Source organism: Ostrea edulis, chromosome 4, assembly GCF_947568905.1.
Source record: "Ostrea edulis chromosome 4, xbOstEdul1.1, whole genome shotgun sequence".
Lineage (NCBI taxonomy): Eukaryota > Metazoa > Mollusca > Bivalvia > Ostreida > Ostreidae > Ostrea > Ostrea edulis.
Window position 1 is genome coordinate 58,242,113 of NC_079167.1, and position 19,593 is coordinate 58,261,705.

General features: G+C 32.9%; 1 protein-coding gene across 1 annotated transcript; it reads left to right on the plus strand.

Annotated features, from left to right (window-relative positions):
- Positions 1 to 169: 169 nt before the first annotated feature.
- On the plus strand, positions 170 to 18,926 carry LOC125669580 (bone morphogenetic protein receptor type-1B-like). Its single transcript, XM_048904186.2, has 12 exons — positions 170 to 326; positions 2,342 to 2,514; positions 2,788 to 2,908; positions 4,636 to 4,744; positions 5,207 to 5,339; positions 5,956 to 6,148; positions 7,737 to 7,928; positions 8,310 to 8,415; positions 11,091 to 11,266; positions 11,757 to 11,893; positions 13,769 to 13,943; positions 15,799 to 18,926. Exons 1-12 carry the CDS (start codon positions 245 to 247, stop codon positions 15,816 to 15,818), a joined length of 1,617 nt encoding a protein of 538 aa, XP_048760143.1. The 5' UTR covers positions 170 to 244; the 3' UTR covers positions 15,819 to 18,926.
- Positions 18,927 to 19,593: the final 667 nt, after the last annotated feature.

Sequence of the window (19,593 nt, forward strand, 5' to 3'; positions counted from 1 at the left end):
CAAAGTAGGAAACAGACAAAATGATTAATCTGTCGGAGAAGGAAGATATCGACCTCTGAAATTTGAGTTTACTTCAATTTGATGCAAATGGAAACAGGGACATCATATGAAGGTGAAGATAACGAACAGTGACGAACCTATCATATAATATATTATTCCATAGACATGTATTAGGTACGACTTACTGAATAATTGAGGGTGTTTAATGGAAAAGCGGAGGTGAAGGTTGTCGTGAAAAATAAATATGGCGGAGAAAGAAGTTTGGAGACGTAAAGACTGCAGTGTTTTGATCTCATTAATCGTTCTTATGATAAAGGTTTCTTTGTGTAAGTATGAAACTTTGATCAGGTTACGTATATCTGAAACCCTTTACATTAGTCAAGATACAAGAGCTTGGTAAACATTGGTTCACTGGCTTCAGGCTCTGCACGCTGTTCTGATGCATGCTGTCAAGTAAACAAAGGTTTGGGTATACCGGGCTTTTCTTAAAACATGAAGTAGCGTTAAATGATAAAGTTGGGTTTACGAACATTTACGCATGATAATTTGGTGAAATAGAAATTGTTCAAAGTAATGAAAATCGTTTTGGGCCGTAATGTATGTATTGACCCTGGCAGAGCTCTGTTCAGTCTGTGGACAGGGCCATCACAATCTCTATATTTAGCTATATAGCGTGATATATTTTTATTAAATCAATTTCTAAAAGCATACACTTGATGTCTTGAGAACCCATTTTCGTCTATGCAGTGACATGTTTGACAGGTAGGGAACACTTCCTCTACATCGAGATATTCTCGCTAAAACACGATTATCCCTCTTTAGCGAGAGAGTATTCATTACCAAAAACAGGTGTTTTGGCGTATTTATTGAAAATAATGGCAAATCCGTGCAACACTAAATAAGTGTGACACACACTCAACACGACATGAATTGTCTCTATAAAATTGACAACACAGTAGAAAAATTTCATATCAAAGTTGCTGCATAAAAGGGAAGCAGTCTGAAATCCAATACACATCATGAATGTTTTTGTTTTGATTAATATATATGTTAAGGTATCAGACAATTTAGCTCTTTTTGTTCTTTTCACGTGAAACACAAAGAGATGTACTCCACGGGTGTTTTTCTCAGTTGTACGGGATATATTTACTCTTGCTAGAGAGGGATAATCGCGTTTTCACGAAAATATCTTGCTGTTAGGGAAGTGTTCCCAACCTTTTTGAAGCAAGATGTCTGAAATTGTCATTAATAGTTGATGTCTACAAAGATTTATACAGGGAAAAGATGTGATACAAAATCGGTTGCTTTCGGTGTGTATGCAATGACCGTCATTTTTTACTACATCATAGATAGAGTTACCAATACTAACCAAGCTCTAGGGTGTCTGCAGAAATTATTACCATTGGAAAATTTTATTGGCAAACATTCCATTCTCGTATTAATGGTAAAATATTTTGCCGATGGTAACTTGTGTCAACTAACAGTAGTACTCTGAACGCACCCACAGCTAAATGTAGTATGTTTACAGGACTAAATACAATACACAGCCAAATGTAATGTGTTTACAGTGCTAAATAGAATACACAGTCAAATGTAATGTGTTTATAGTGTTAAATAAAATACACAGCCAAATGTAATATGCTTACAGTGTTAAATAGAATACACAGCCAAATGTAATATGTTAACAGTGTTAAATAGAATACACAGCCAAATGTAATATGTTTACAGTGTTAAATAGAATACACAGCCAAATGTAATATGTTTACAGTGTTAAATAGAATACACAGCCAAATGTAATATGTTAACAGTGTTAAATAGAATACACAGCCAAATGTTATATGTTTTCAGTGTTAAATAGAATACACAGCCAAATGTAATATGTTTACAGTGTTAAATAGAATACACAGCCAAATGTAATATGCTTACAGTGTTAAATAGAATACACAGCCAAATGTTATATGTTTACAGTATCAATATGGAATACATTAGATCAAAATGTTGTTAGGTGTCCTATTATAGACCTTTTTGAGGAGACAGAAAAATAGTTGGATTAATTTGATTATGAATCCATCCATTACAACTCTAAAATGTTATATTCGTGTACACGATTACTTAAATATCTTATATTTTTTAGTGCAGTAATGCCTGACAGATATCTCAAATGAGGCATTATGTATTCAGTATACAAAAAATTGTTTGCCTGTGTGTTCATTTATCCCCAACTTCTAACTTTGGTCATACCTTGATCTCTACAAGATAGAGTCTTCATACTTTGTGAATAAGTTAAGATAAGATAAGATATTAATATTGTATTCTTTATTATCATTATATTTATTATTAGGTGACGGGATATTGAAGTGTCGATGCTCTCCATGCCATCCAAATGCAGTCAACGAAACATGTATTGCAAAGTTTCAGTGCTTCACAGGACTGAGGCAGGCATTGGAGAATGGAGAACTAGTGGAAATCATAAGTATGGGGTGTTTCTCAGAAGAGGAAAACAGCATATTACAGGTGAAACAAATACCTGGTAGAGTAAGAAATTATGTCTCATTTAAAGCATTCGTACTAATTGTTAATTATATGAATTTATGTGTCGGGTTCCTTTTTATCTGAAATATGTCTCAGTATGTAAGGTCACTGAAATTGCAGTAAAAAAGACAATAAATATTTGTGATTGAAACTTAAACATGAAAGTTATCTCAGGTCACACAATTCGGAGATTTTTAATTTTCAATTGCTAATTTTAATGAATTTAATAGGTGATTTTTATAATTCTATTAACAGTGTAAAGGCCATTTAATTCCTCATCGCATGCCCAGGACAGTAGCATGTTGTAATGATGAAGATTATTGCAATGAATACTTGGATCCTTTATATGTAGAACATAACAACACACAGGAAGCTGGTGAGTCACTGTATGAACAAACAACTACTTGCAAAGTCAGTACATGGAAAACAGAAAAAGGGGGGGGGTAACTTTTCGATACTATGCACAAGTGTTCTTCCCTTGCCAGCTCTATACTGTAGATACCTTATATAATATTATGCAAGTACATTTAATATGTGGCAAAATTATGTAATATTGGTGACGTTCACATGCCAACTATAGTCATCAAAGTAAAACTATAGCTTTATTTTGCTGGAAGTGAACAAGTCTAATCGAAAATTACTAGCTATTTTCCTGTGTATTAGTGGTCTCATTCAAAGATGACTGATTAAGTGAGAAAAGTAGCTTCTCTACAACAATCGGAGATTAATTTTGAAGAATATATTACAGAAATTACAAAGGGGTGCATGTTTTCAGTTATTATAGCAAATTACTAATCGATTGTACTGAATTAGGCTTTTGTTTTATGATTAATTAGTGAAATGTAACAATCAAAATCAAAGTCATTCATTCTCAACTAGGAAAACGATTTCAATATTTTGCAATTAAACAACCATTTTAAATTATATGATTCATAATTTGGGGACATTTTCGATCCTGAGGAACACTGTTATCAAGAAACAAGTTTTAGTTGTTTGATTTATGCTAATACATCTGTAATTCTTCAATGTGGTCATCAAAAAGGCATTGCAGAATTGACATTTCCACATCTGATATGTTGCGAACTGTCATATTTTTACTTATGAACTAAAACTAAAATTTGTTCACATGCACTAGTTGACGTGATGTGTAAACCAAATTTCCACACTAGACTAAGTATGTTTAAAACATGGACTCAACCACTATGTGGTACAATTGATATACACTGTGTTGCAAAATTGTTGCTCCAATGCAATTCATGAGATTGTAAAATCGTAATTGCTATATTCAAAGTAACCTACATCAATATGAATAATTGAAAGGAAGACATTTTGCTTCCTAAGAGAGCTTACCTCAAATTAATGTAAATGTTATTTAGCAAGGAATCTACATTATTGATACATGTATTAATAAAGTGTTAAAATGAGCAATAGTCATAAATAGTTTTATTATAGATCTATCAATTTCCTTTGATGTAACAAGTTCCTACAGATTGACATTTGAAAATGATACTGACTCATGACATTTTGTATGTAATGTAATTTTGTGGATAGTGTTAATTATGCAGTGTGCACTGATATTTGAATATTGTCAAATACATTTGTCAGTTATTGCCACTTATATGTAATATTTGTTGAAATGAACACTTCAGACTTTCGACAGTTAATCTTCAGAAATGTGCAGTATTGCATGTATTTCAGACACATGGAAGCTTGTTCCAATATTTAAGAAGGTTCAACACATGAATCAAAATTTCTCATGAATAAAAAAAAGTATAAGATATGTGTAATCTAGTTGTGGTATTTAAAATTCAAAAGTTTGTCTAATGTAGCTGAAATTGACATTTTACGTAAACATCTCTGAGATTGGAACTTACTGTCTACAAATTACCTAATATTTTAATCTCTAGAGCTAATGAAATATGTGATAAGATTCCAAAGGACAAAGAAAATGTTTCTGATTTCATTTTTGCCACAATGCACACTTTTAAAAAATTGTGATGATGTGTCCTTCGCTTTAAAGAAATATATCAGATGTCGGACATCTTTTTATACTTATAATTTTGTTTTACAAACTGTAAGTTAAGTAAAATTTTCTCTTTCCAGTGCATGCTGGGCAGGATGAAGTGATAAACCTCACACAGATAGTTTTAATCGTATCTGTCACATGTTGTTTTCTCATGTTTGTATTGGTCGTCTCAATACTCTACCTGAGGTATGTATTTAAACAAATTATTAAACATATAAACAAATTACATGTATAATGCATTGAATTCATTTTAAGGAAAAAAATAGTTTATAAAGATTTGTAAAGGACCAGAAACACAAATTATTTTGATTTAATAAAAAATATGAAATTGTTTCATTAATCAGTTCTGCTTAAAATAAATACAAATATAAAGTAACTGCTTCTTATAATCTTGCAGATAATGTACTTAAGAGAAAAGTCTTATACTGATATAGTTTTGATACTTTAAAGTAATGAATGAATATGTATTTGCCAAGTTAGTTATGAATTTGCTCAATTAAAATATTAGCTAAAGTAATACATATGTACATTGAAGAAAATTTAAGATAAAAATTTTAAAAAAGACAATATATTGGGGCAATTTTGACCAGTTAATTTCTTTTTTGTGTGACCTACAAAGCATTTTTGATAAAAGAAGAAAATTTACAGATATAAAAGAAGAGAAAGTAAGAAAGAGCCATTTATACGAGATCAAGAGGACCAGAGTGATTCTTTCATGTCGGACTCCACAAAAGGCCTGATTGACCAATCATCTGGATGTGGATCCGGACCCTCTATACTGGTATGACTGGGAGAAATGTTCCTCAAGAAAGGAGCATGTTGATATATACTTAGAAATTTATGAGCAAGCATGCAGAAAAATAGGTTGGCTCCCTGTTCAGTTGATTCAGTAAAATAAAACGATTGTACTGGGATGTATGTATCAAACACATTGTATACAGTTGAACTTCAGTATCACGAACATCAATATCTTGAATACCATTTATATATCGAAGTGAGTTGGAAGTCCCAACTAGATATTCTTTATGTATTTTAATCTCAATATCTGGAACCCTTGGATATCTCGATTTGACTCGGTCCCATTATGTTCGAAATAGCAAGGTATGACTGTAGTTAAAGTTACACTCTTGTTTGCATTGAAAAATCTTTCATTGTTCAGTTGCAGGATTTTAGAATATTAACTTCCTTTTCTTATTGGTGTAACCTCTTCTAGTAGAGTCACACACACATTTAAGTAAATTTTTTAACCATTTTCATAAACAGATGCAGAGGAAGGAAGTAGAAATAGAAAAAAAAAGAAAAAAAAAGCATGAAAATGTGAATGTTTCTCACATTTCTTATTGTTCAGAATACACTGTAATGTACTCCTATTTTTGTGTTGTTTGTTTTGTACATAGGTACAGAGGACAATAGCTAGGAACATTCACCTGGTAAGGAGTCTGGGGAAGGGGCGATATGGTGAGGTTTGGAAGGGACTTTGGCGGGAGGAAGAGGTAGCTGTCAAAATCTTCTTTACTGCTGAGGAGAGTAGCTGGGCACGGGAGACTGAGCTATATCAATCTGTACTGCTAAGGCATGATGGAATTCTGGGTAAGTTAAGTATACAAGAGATTAGTATTGGAAATTATTGTGTAATTGAAAGAAACTACAAATACCCCACTCAAATAGTTTTATGGTATGCTTTTTAGCTCACATCAATGAAGTCGGGGAAAGCTTGTCGTATACCTCAGTTGTCAGCATCCCAGTTAGATTTTTAAGCTCAGCCCAATTTCCAATCCCTACATAGACCAAACTTGCATAAAAGCTACATTTACATTGAGGAATGTATTTGACTATTCAAGCTTCAGATGTTTAATTTAGCCTACATTGATACTATTGGGACATGTCACTACCATGTTGCAGCTAAGATCAGACAGTAATTAATGAATGGGAAGGCCAATTTATATCATAATTATATAGTTTGGTGTTGATCATAAATTGGTGTGCTTTTGACTTTTTGAAATATAATTACTGCTTTATATAATTATCCCCTCACGCAACTAGTTGCAAAGGGATATATCATCGCTATTGTACGTGTGTGGGTGTCCATTACAGCTTGTGGGCAGAATTTACAAAGAACCCTTGCATTAAGAATTATTATATTTTACATACTTCTGTGGCATCATAAGAGGACGAACCCTATTTATTTTCAAGTCAATTGGTGAAATATTTTTTAAAATATCGTGTTATTACAACAATAAAACACTGGAATTTTATGTACGAGTTAACAATACAGACTTTCGGATAAAGTTGAAATAAAATTAGAATCGTAAGAGAATGGGAAGCGAGTTGAAATATTAAACTATTATGAATTTCAGTATATTGACAGCATGCATGAATTCAGGTACCGGTAAGTTGGTGACCTTAACTGTTGCCATATTATTCTGCACAAATCTTAAGACATTGTGCATGAATTAAAAGTGTCATTCGTCAGCGAGATTTGAGTTATTAAAATAATTTGATAAACATGAACATCACGGTTTCATTACTACTCGTGTCAGTTAACAATATAGAATTAATACATAAGGCATTGGGAAGTACATTTGACAAACTGCGGTGACCTCTCATCACATAGATATTGTTGTCCCATTTCAATATGAAAAATAATGTTCCTTCTGTGGGAATCTTCAGATTTGATGCTTTTAGCATGTAACTGTAAGGAAGGTAAATTACTGAACTTAAGAGCATACATGATGTGTTTTTGCTAGGAATAAGGGATACAGCCCAACCATGTATGCATGTTATGCCCCCCGGGAAGATATTTTGCATACCTACTGTTGTCCACTTAATATATTTTGGAATCTTACCTTGATATACAAAAAAATCTTCCTTTGAGAGAGAGAGAGAAGGAAGTGATAAGAGCAATAAGGGGCAGGGATGAAGGAGAGCTTCTACATGATAATACTTCATATTTATTCTCATCAGAAACATGTATGGACTAATCCATCTTGATTTTCTACAAAAGGATTTCGCCTCATTCCACATTATTTATACCTAAATAATGTATATGTTCAAAACATTTCCTGACGCGAGAGGATGCTTCGCCTAAGCAGTGCTCTTGTTAACTTTAATAATAATCACAGACTCGAACCTTATAAAAAAAATTTAATTCTTTGAAATTTGTTATTGTGTGATGCAGGTTACATTGCCTCTGACATTAAGGGTACCGGTTCCTGGACTCAGCTGTTCCTGATCACAGATTATCATGAGAATGGATCACTATATGACTATCTCCACACTCATGTGCTGGATGTGGAAGACATGCTCAAAATGGGTCACACTGCTGCTTGTGGTCTCGGTCATTTACATTCAGAAATTTTTGGTACAAAAGGTAAGCTGACAGATGCTAGATACATTCAGAAATCTTTAACAACAGAGATCCATATTCATTACTGCAGTATTTAGTTAGGATGCTTGAGTTTTTAATTAATGTTTGTATGAAAAAGAAAATGTTGCATTCAAGAAAATTGTCATGAAGGCTTTTATTAATTAAATCCATGGGAAGATGAAATTCTTCTGAATATCAATAATTTCTGTAAAATCAGAAAATTTTGTGAAAGAAAATGAACCACCATAAATGATCATGTTCAACCACTAATTCAAGAACCTTTGAACTGCTTATATTTTCTTAATCCATGAAATTTAGACCCCGTGAGAAATAGAGATTTTACAGTCAAATGATCGAAAACTTACATAAATAATGTTTTCTCAGGGAAACCAGCAATGGCTCACAGGGACATCAAAACAAAGAATATTTTGGTGAAGTCTGATGGAAGCTGCTGCATAGCTGACTTGGGGCTGGCTGTTAGATATGTCAGGTTTGGCAAAATAATTTAGTTTCTGAATTGTGATGGCTTGGTCGAGGTCTCTAATTAAACTAAGCAAATACTTTTAATACCATTTCTTGAACTGATCTCTTCTTTAATTCCCTCAGAATAAATTGAAGTGTCATTTACCACAAGCAGTCAATCAGATGTTTTCTAATTAAGAACACCTCACCTCGAATACTGCACATAACTTGACATTCATGATAATGGATTATAATTGACGATTGAAAAAAAAATTTAAGTTAACAAAGATGATAATATTGAGACATTTCACAAAATTGCTAGTGAACTGTAATATCTTCTGATCATATTTTAACTGATTTTATTTAATCAATGAGTTGTGTGGATAGTTTATTTTCCTCAAATTACTTTTGAAGACATTCACTGTTGGTAAAAAGCATCTTCTTTAATGCTATTGAAACTATACGAGTATTTAGAAGGAACGGGCAGTTCTTAATCAAAATTGTAAATTTCATGATCCTGTAGGAGTTTTGGTACCAGGTTAGGACTAAAATGATCATAGTGATTATTGTCATTATCATTGAATGACCTCATCTTTAATTTTGCTCTTACTGTATAAAAACAAAATGTATATTTAGAAAAGCAAGAAGGGATGTACCAAAATAGTAAAACATAGTTTTAGGAGGTACTCTACATCATCATAATGGGTGACTTCCTCTTAAAACATGGATGAAAATATGAATATCAGCTATATTTGTCTATTCATTTAAAAAATTCTTGCCTAGTAGAATAACTCAGTAGGTTAGCACTTCAACTGCTGAACTGCAGATCATGTGGTTGAGTCCAGCAGGGGTTTTTAATTTTTTTCAGATTGCTTTCTACTAAAACTGCATTTTTTTTGACTAAATAAAGTAAATCTGAAAGTTGTCAATTTCAAAATATTGTTGTACATATCCTCCACTTTTCATCCACATCAAATTTCTCTGGTGTAGCATACATCCTTAAGGTTCTACTTTCACTTTTGATACTGGATCATTTGTAAACCCTGGAAATTTTCAAACATTATCTATATGAGCAATCAAAGGATCTGATTTTAGTCAGATTTTTCTTATATCCTAATCAACGACACGTATACTGCATCACTGCGACAAATTACCACACTTTCTACAAACAATATAGAGCAGGCTACGAAGGGGGAGGGGGGGGGGGGGGGGAGCTGTTGCCATGTTCCTAAAATTAAAAATCATGTGATTTACCTGTATACAAAGAGGTTCTGGAAGAGCGCACCGAAATTCAAAATTGAAGAAGAAAATAAGGCAAACCACAAGTCTACATTCAATTTAATGGTCCATATCTCAACTTAAAAATAACATAAATATTTCTGAAAAACCACATGTATTTTTTTAAATAGGATTATTTATATTATGACGATTACTGACAAATAGGTGAAAGGTACTTTTAATTTGCTCTTAAATTAGACACATATAGGAAACATGATCATCACAAAAAATTGAATAATGTGGAGAAGTCAGCATCAAAAATATATTTGGCAATATAAAACTTATCGAAGAGTAAATTGCCATCATCATGCTTTTCACTCCGATATTAATGGATCACATTAAAAGTGTTTAAATGCTTACAATTATAAAATTATAAATGTAGAAAATTCACACCACAAACGAGCATTTCTGGATTTTTTAATAGTAGTATGTTATCAAACATTCAATCGGCAGTAACGATAGTAATAAAAAGACAAGTAAATTGCAAAACAAAATTCCCACAATGCAAAAAATGCAGTTGGCAGATCCATAAATCAACTAATTTATTTTTGAGGAGGCGGGGAATATATGGCTATGCGTTGCAATCTTATTTTGATATTAAATATCAAAACAAGATTGCAACGCATAGCCATATCCCCGCCGCCTCAAAAATAGGTTGAAGTATAAATCCTATAACTCCTGTAGAATTTGTAGAGTCAAAATCGCAGTCTAATAGAATCAACTAAACATAGTGACTAACAATCCTGTTAAATTTTAACAAAATCCATACAGCGATATCCGAGGAGTTGCATCCACAAAGTGTTCCTCTGGAGTGCTGTTCCCGTTGTTCTCATGCTCCGTTCTTAGAGTCACGAACGACAAGAACATGTCCGCACGAACATGTTCTTGGACCACACTACCTACAGAAGTGATGTGAATTCTCGAACCTGTTCTCGTGTTGCGTACTTGGCATTTGGGATTGACAGGAATTTGTACTCGTACGAAGAACGGCACTCCTAGTGTAGCATGCATAAATTTAACAAAGTCCCATAACTCTTGTTTTGAATCAAAATTGTGGCACAATATGATCAACTACATATGGTGACTAACAATCCTATAAAATTTAAACAAAATCCGTTGAGCAGTTTCTGAGGAGTTGCGTTGTGGCAGGGGACAAAAAATGACTCATGTAAAGTCTTTCATCAGTATGGTTACTTTTGGGGCATTTGTGTTTTAGAACACATCTTGTTTTATTACTGCTGCTGAATATCAGAATTTAGCTTAGATATGCAGAACAGGAAAATTACTATAGATTTTATAGCCTTTTTGGCTAGTGATACTTTAGACTAATACTCAGGTGACTGTGAAGACCTGTGGGCCTCTTGTTATGAAATATTACTATTGTAAGTATTTATGTTGATATTGTTAAAATGACAATCATTGCAGCGAGTCAAATGAAGTGGACTTGCCACCTAACTCAAGACAAGGAACCAAACGTTATATGGCCCCAGAATTATTGGATAACTCAGCTCGCAAAGAACATTTTGATGCTTACAAACAAGGAGATATTTATGCCTTTGGACTTGTTTTGTGGGAGATAGCGAGGAGGTGCATCTCTAATGGTATGTCATTGGTTTCAGTATTCTATTATTGATCAAATAGCTGTCAGAGCTTTTTGAATGGTTGGGATTTAACAAATGAGAAAAAAAATAGAATGTTGTGATTACCTGCACATGACTTCTAGGTGAATATAACATTGGAGTTTTCCAACACCAGACCAAAATTTAATGTAGAATTTCCGAATTGATACGATTGATTATTATTTTGTGGTCATTTAATGAAAACTCGCATATCTGGTCACTTTCAATTAGGTTTTGCATTATAATTGTAGAAGAAAGATGACTTCTCTAATGAACTGGAGTAACCATTATTGAATTAAAGTTTTGGTTGTGTTATTTTGAATTTGTGAAATAGAAAAAAAACTTTGAAAATCGAGATATTGCATATATAGAGAAATCAATGAAACAGATTTAAGGATACAAAGAGTTATTATGATATCAAATATGTGCATATAATTTGATAGACTCATTAAAAATTATCTTTATAATGCAGGTATTGCTGATGAATATCAACCACCATATTTTGAGACCATTCCAGCACATACTGATCCTAGTTTTGAAGAAATGAGGAAAATTGTGTGTGTGGAAAAGATGAGACCTGGGTTCCCTAACAGATGGTCCTCAACTGAGGTAAAGATGTATTACAATATACCGGCAATAGAAAATTGTTTTTAAGTTTGGCAACCTGCAGAAAACGATTTCATAACCAAACATTGGGAGGTCACCAACCTTGGCACAATTGTTTCTTTTTGGTCTTTAAGAAGTGATTTGGATTTGAACAATTCAAAAGATATATTGACAAGTCAATTGCAATGTGCAGTAGATAATCTTGATTTTACCTCAAACCTTAACAATCTCTGCACCAATTAAGGTTGACATGATTATGTGTCATGAACTCTCATCTATTTATAATGAATAAACACAGTGTTTTCGTTAGGAACCGGCCGCCGGCCGAATTGACCGCCTCAGACAACTAAGTTGCCGGTTCAAATCGTGTTTGAAAAAAAAAATTATTGCATCTTTATTAACTTGAAGTTAATTATTATTCTCATCGAAATAACCAGTACTTATTAGTTAAAAATAGACAGTGTTTACTAGTTAAATATAGACGGTGCATATCACTTCCTCGTTGTTGAAAGCGGTACGTATCGCGGATTTTCATTGGTTGTGAATATCGTGTATAATCTATGAAGGATTTTCATTGGCTGTAAATTTCGAGTCGATGTTGCGTTTTGAATGAACGGAAATCTTCCCAAATGTACCACGCTGACCCACAACACTGATAAAAAACTTAAAAGATGAACGTGAAGAACTGGTGATGAAAAGAACAGTTAAAGACTATTTTCAAATCCAAAGCAAGCAAACGAAGCGATCTAAATGTTAAAAATAAAACATATTTTAAACCTCAGGATGGGACAGAATACAGGAGTTTGCGTTCCTGATTTTCAAAATTTTCTGGGACTTAATTGATCATGATTCATTTTTATTTGAAAACAAACTTTTTGTTATAGATCTGAATTTGAATGCTGACGACTGAATGTCATATTTTATGCACTTTGCTGAAATACCTGAAAAAAAGATTTATAATTTCACATATTTTAAACAATAAATTTACCCTCAGAATGCGCCAGAATGCAGGATTTTTCATCCTGATTTTCAAAATTTTCAGGGGGGGAGCAACCCCCCCCCCCAAATTTTTTGGGTCTCCTCAAATCCTTTATAGGCCTGTTCAATGAAAAGGAAGTGAAAACCCTGTAAACATCTGACAGGCATATCATGTGATGATGCGCTTTATTTATCTCATGACCTCTGTCATGCTATACATTTTCACCTACAATGTACTTTAAAAGCATTAGGTCTGAGTTTAGCTATCCAGGTTGTTTGAGAATTAATTTCATTTCACACAAGTTATTGTTTTCTTAGTAAACTGTGCACACCTGTCTCAGCAAGTGAAGAAAATCTACAAAGTGGTATTGATTTTCTGGCGGGTTTTCTTTTGTTGTGGAAATCTGATGTTTATGAAAATTTATGCATGATCATCAGGGGTAGATGCTGATTGTACCTCATATTGTGCATACAATTTACGTTGAATATGTGCCTGTGATTTTATCAGCCTGGCATTTATTTGGATGTCTATAAAATAAAATAAAACTTTAAGTTGCTTCACAAAATCTTCAAAAACATTATGAATTAAAATAATGCAAAGCTAATCTGTTCCTTGAATGGTAGAAAACGTCAGGGATGTTTCTTCACAATATCAATTTGGTAGCCATCTGGGCCCCAAAGTTTTGAAATTCAGTAGCCCAGGTTAAGCATTAAAGGTTCCAGATTTCACAAATAAATACCACCACATTGCCATGAGGAATCCACAAACGGCAAGCTGCAAGTCATTCAATCCTGGAAGTAACAACATATGATATCCCTCACCTTGAGCAACTGAAATATGTGATACATTCTTTTCATTACCACTGCATTACTTTTAATTGATTATTACATTTATTTCAGTATCTAAAGATGATGGCTCGTTTGATGAGGGAGTGTTGGAGTCACAACCCAGGGGCGAGGCTGACAGCCCTGCGTGTTAAAAAGACGCTGGGGGGAATGATCCTGCAGCTGAACAAGAGTGTCAAATTGGACGAAGCGGAAAAGATCACCGAAGTTACAAACATTATCAAAAACAGTGAGTGAATTTGTTAGTTTGAAAACATGTGGCTAAAATCATAAGCTGACGGCTGATGCAATACGTGTTGGCTGAGACGGGAAGAGAGGGGACAGTGACAACGTCCTCAAAACGTGAAAAGTTATGACCTTTGTAGAAATCCATTCAGAGGGGATAAATATTTAGTGCTGATTCATGCACAGAAGAAACTGCAGCAGTTAATCCGGTGTTGCAATGTTGTGAGCAGAAATCATTTGTTGTTTGTATAATTAGGCAACATTTCTATTTTGAAAGAGCTACTTAAATGTGGCTTTAAGATATTGTATTGCGTCATATCTAGTTTATGTTATAGTACAGGATGTCATTTTTAAAGAGCTCTGGAAACAATTTGTGATATGGCCAGTCTTGCTGCCTTGTTGTGGTGCTTTTAGTTTTAGAGCAAATATAAATTGTGACATAAGTATGCTAATTAGAGAACAGTTGTTTATCATTTTAAAAAGATGTGATTTTGTATTGTTTGTAGAAGTTCGTGGTTGTTTTAATAATTTGAGACACAGAATTCAAGTACCTAGGTATTTGAAACAAAATGTACATTGAATATACATGTACCTTTTTTAGCATCACCACACTTTCTGCATGATTCACATCCAACGTAAGGCTGGACTGTTCGAAAAACTTGCATAGGTTTTGTTTTGCATTCCCTTACAATAATGGGCAGCACTTGTACAGGAAACAACACCTGACAGTGATTAGTGATTGGATCTGATGATTAACTGTTGTTTATTATATCCACAAACAAGTGGATAGAGTTTAAGAAATACTCCTTTGTTGAATATTTCATGTAATGCTTCAAAATATGCACAGATTCTCAATGCAATTAGATACCTGATAATTCTTTCATTAATTTTAAAAGCTCTCTAGATTTTGTGCAGAAATTCTACATGTAATCTGTATTCTGTTGTTCATCCCATGAATATAAAATACATATGAATTTCAATATTTTAACATCCCACCAACAAAGTGTTTTGTAATTCATATACTGTATCATTTTGACAGTAAAAAATGTTATATGGATAATGATTTTAAGTATGTTAAAGGGAGATAATGGACACTTACGTAATGATCTCCTTTACATTGATAATTTTTCTATCTCATTGAATATTGTAATGTTATGTTAGAAGCCATTACTGGTAAGCATTGCTGTATTCGATCGCTCTTGTATGACACAAATTACGTAGGTAGGTGATTTAGTATCAACCACTTCATTTTTTTTATGCACATATATTTCTTACACAACAGCTCTTATATGGAATGTTATCAAGTCTTTGATTATATCTGAAAATTATCTAAATTCTTCATGTTTACCAACAGTAGATTTTAACATTTCAGAACAGTTTGAGATGCTGGGTGTAACTTTATCATTTCATTTATTACACATGCTGGTAGTAGTATTGCTTATGAAGAATTAGATAACATAATAAGATATGCAAACACACAACATGTATATTCTTCACATTTACCAGTATTGGATCTGATAGACAGACACACACACATGTATACTGCTGTTATGCACATATCATTTGGAGAGAGATTTTCATTCCCTGTAGTTTTAAAACGTTATAAACTTATTGAACATAACAAGTTATGTTTATAATGAATCAAAATTGTTCATCCCCAGCACTAAGCTATAAGCGTGTTTTACTTGATTTATTTTCACATTTGCATAAATTTGTTCTTAAAGCACCCAGCCAGTGAACTTTTTGGTATGGGATATCATTATACTATGTGTAACACAAGTAAAGAAATAATATATATGTATCTATAAAATATTACTATATATTGTTCTTGACTTTAAATGGCACTTTCCGTTTTTCAGAACTCTCTCAAATACCATGAAGTATTATACAGATCTAATACCAAGCAGACTTTGCAAGCTTTAGTATTTTCTGTAACTTTGACCATGAAAGGAACAAGGCTAATGTCAAAATTATGGACATGTATTATTAAGACAAACTCTATATATACCTCAATTTTCATTTTTATGTTCTTGACAGATATGCAGGTTGTGAGTAATTTAATCTTCTGTTCACTTATGTATCACTATAAAATGACATGGACTATTAGCTTAACATGGAACAAAATGTTATAATAACATGTACAGGCGATTAGGTTTTTATGCAGTACAGTAATAACTGCTTAGCAACCCTTTACATTAATGGTTACTCTTTTATCAGCCCCCCACCCCCACCCACCCCAAAAAAAACCCTGATTATTTTCCTTTAATACTGATGTGGAAATGAATGATAACTCACATAATGGGACTAGTGGCCACTCAAATCCCTTCCAGTCACACTGCCAACACTTTTTCAATGCCTATGTTGATCACTAGTGTGTGATATATCACTTGATTTGGTTGGGGCTGATTATCAGCTTTGGATACTGTTGAGTTTGTGTTTATTGTACTGAATTAGATCTGTATTCACATTAGATACACTTTATATGTTCGGTGTACATCTATTTTAAGATGGCTTCACTGAATGGGAATGAACTTAACAGATAATTTCATCTTTCTGAGTTGGAGAGGTTAAATGTTGGGAAGACTCAAATTTTAGATTTTAAACATTTTGAAAAGGGAAGTGGAATATAATGAGGACTTTTGGCATATTTCATTTGTATATATATGCATTGGACAAGGCATTTCTCTTAGGAAACCTTATGAAAGGCCAGCTAAGTAAGTGACCAGTTTCAAAACCTCCTCTCCATGAAAATCAAAAGTGAGATGTGTAGTATGTTGCATCTTTATGGGTTTTTTTTTCTATTTACTTTACTAATTTAACCATTTTGCCTGTAAAAGAAACCATTGTGCAAATCATAGTTTTTAACAAATATTTTCCATGAAGAAAATGTTTTTTTTAATCCCGTTTTCAGAAAATGTTTACATTGTATATATCATGTATATTCATGTCACATTGACATATCGAACTTGTTCAACAACTTGTTGTTTTGTGGAATAGTTATTTGCTTTATGGAAATATGTTTGTTATATATTGTATGTAGTAGATCTTATTGTCACAGATTTATGTTCATCACAAGTGTGTTGTATGTTTACCTCACCCTGGATACAATATTATTAGAGGAAATGAGTTGTGATGTTACAAACTTTATCAACCCACCTGTTTGTATTATGGAAGCAGACTGCAGTTTCTGCAGGACCATTTATCTGTATGGAAATGTATATAAAGGAAGTAACATTTTGCCTTTTTTATCAGTTTTGTTTCGCAAATTAGATTACTAGATGTAGGTACGTGTACAACCATTGATATTTCATTAATGAAGTATTTTTCACAGTTATAGGATTTTTGGTAAGGAAAGCGTCTTTCGGTTAGATAAAAGAAATTACATCAATCACTAACTGAACTCCATACAGAAGGCAGAGTATACACACAAAACAAACAAAAAATCAATGATCATCAGGTATTTCTACACATTACTGCAGTTTTATAAATGTCTTTAAAAAATATTTATTTTTTGCAAGTTTTAGTTTTATATGATAAATGTACTATTAAAGAACGCAAGTTAGGCAATAAACAATGTGGGATGGTTTTAAAGCCCTCGAAAATGCTGTAGATGCAATGTCAGTAAATTTGAGGGATTCCAAGTGAAAGTGATGATATGTGCACATAGTAGTAGTAGTTGTAGTATTCTAATTATGATGTTATAATTATGAATAGTTTATTTGTATTCTCCAAAAATCTGCACAATATGCTAATAAAAATGAAAATTAGTGAGTTCCACATTCTGTCATCACTGCTGTTTTCACATTACACGTATATATTATTTCTGTCGTTTTACATAATATTCGTCAAAACTGTGATAGTGAATTCATGCAGACCATATTACACATTCAAGATTATGTTGACAAAACCTGTATTTTCTACGTATTTTGCAACAACAAAACATGAAAACCCACCATTTTTGTGACTTTATATTTCTTTTTGTATCAGCTGTGACCATTATGGATATAAAATATTGATAAATTTTACTACAAGAATTATCAAATGGCAAATTTTTTTAACAAGAAAGTTATACTGATTTCCAGCTTTAACTTTTTTTTCAAATATATGCATACTGTGCAGTATGCATAAATGCTTTTTTTGTTGTTGAAAATCATACAATATGGTGTACAGAATTTGTCTGAGATATACTGTAGATTCCTTAATGCACACGATAATTTTTAAAATATGGTGAAGTGACTCGTACATCAAATCGCATTAACTTGAATTGGTGTTTCATCTGTTAATCAAGAGTTCTTGCATGTATTTTAGCAACAGAAAATTAAAAGCGAGTAATTTTATTTGGCGAGTGATGCCTTTCGTGAAATTACGTTAATAAATTCCTCGTGTATATTTAAGAATCTACAGTAATGTTAAAGGAATGAAATTCTGATAAACAGAGTAAAGTAAATAGGGTTGTGTAAAGCAAGTTGTTACACACAAACCTCAGAAAGCAACATTTTAGCATGTATTAAAAATCTTGTGAATTGTAGGTAATGGTCATGTACAAACATGATTTAGTGCTATATATTTATGTAGAGCTGCATTAGTGTTGAAAGATATATACTTTATTTCAGCCCTGAACATAGGTTATCACTTTTGTGATTGCACCAATGACGCCAAAATTTTAATATTTCTAATTGAGTACACATACAGTAGTCTTTCATAGATTCTTCAATTTCTTAGAGTGTTGAGTCTCAAATGATATTTACAACAGAGGCTGAGAGAGGTCCCGAGAAGGTATTTCTCTATTAGGACCTAGCCTGAACAAGAATTTATCAGAATTTGTTGTTTTATTTTGTCATGTCATTTTATCTCACATTTTCATTATTATGTACAAGAGTAAATCAAGTGTAGTTAACAAATGTTGTTCATTCAATATGTGATCTAGCCTTTAGCTGGACTCTAATGGGCCATATTGTATAAAAATTTCATTAAAATTTGAAATGCATACTGGCAGTTGTTTTTATTAAATTGGTTACACAGCACTATGTGTAGTGGGGTCCACCACAGTGGGATCCACCTCTCCTGCCCTCTTTACTCTCTCCTCCCACTCCCTGTTCTGTCTTTCTCATTTTCCTGTTCTCTCCTTTCTCTTCCTTTTTGCTCCCTTTCCTCTTCCCTCCCTTCTCCTATATCTAGTCAATATTATGATTGTTATACATTACAAAATGTTCATTGCTGATTTTCTGCATTAATATGAATTTGTGCATGTCTATTACTGATGCGCTTCATGAAAAGTATGCCAAATTGAATGTAAAATGTTGCGGTTTATACCCTCATGTATTTTCAAAAGTGAACTTTATTTCTTATATTTACATTCCACTTTCATTTCTGTCGGAATTCCCAGCCATTAAAATAGATGCACTATATTATTGTATATTATAGTGGATTGACCATGTGACCTAAAAATCAATAGGGGTCATCTACTCCTTATGCTGTACCAGTGTACCAAGGTTGGTGTCAATCAAGCAAATGATTCTTGAGATATAGAAGACAATATATTACTATGTCCAATTTAACCCTTGACCTTTAACTTGGTGACTTCAAAATCAATAGGGCTCATCTATTCCTTAAAATGTACCAGTGTACCAAGTTTGATGCCTGTCAAGCAAAGG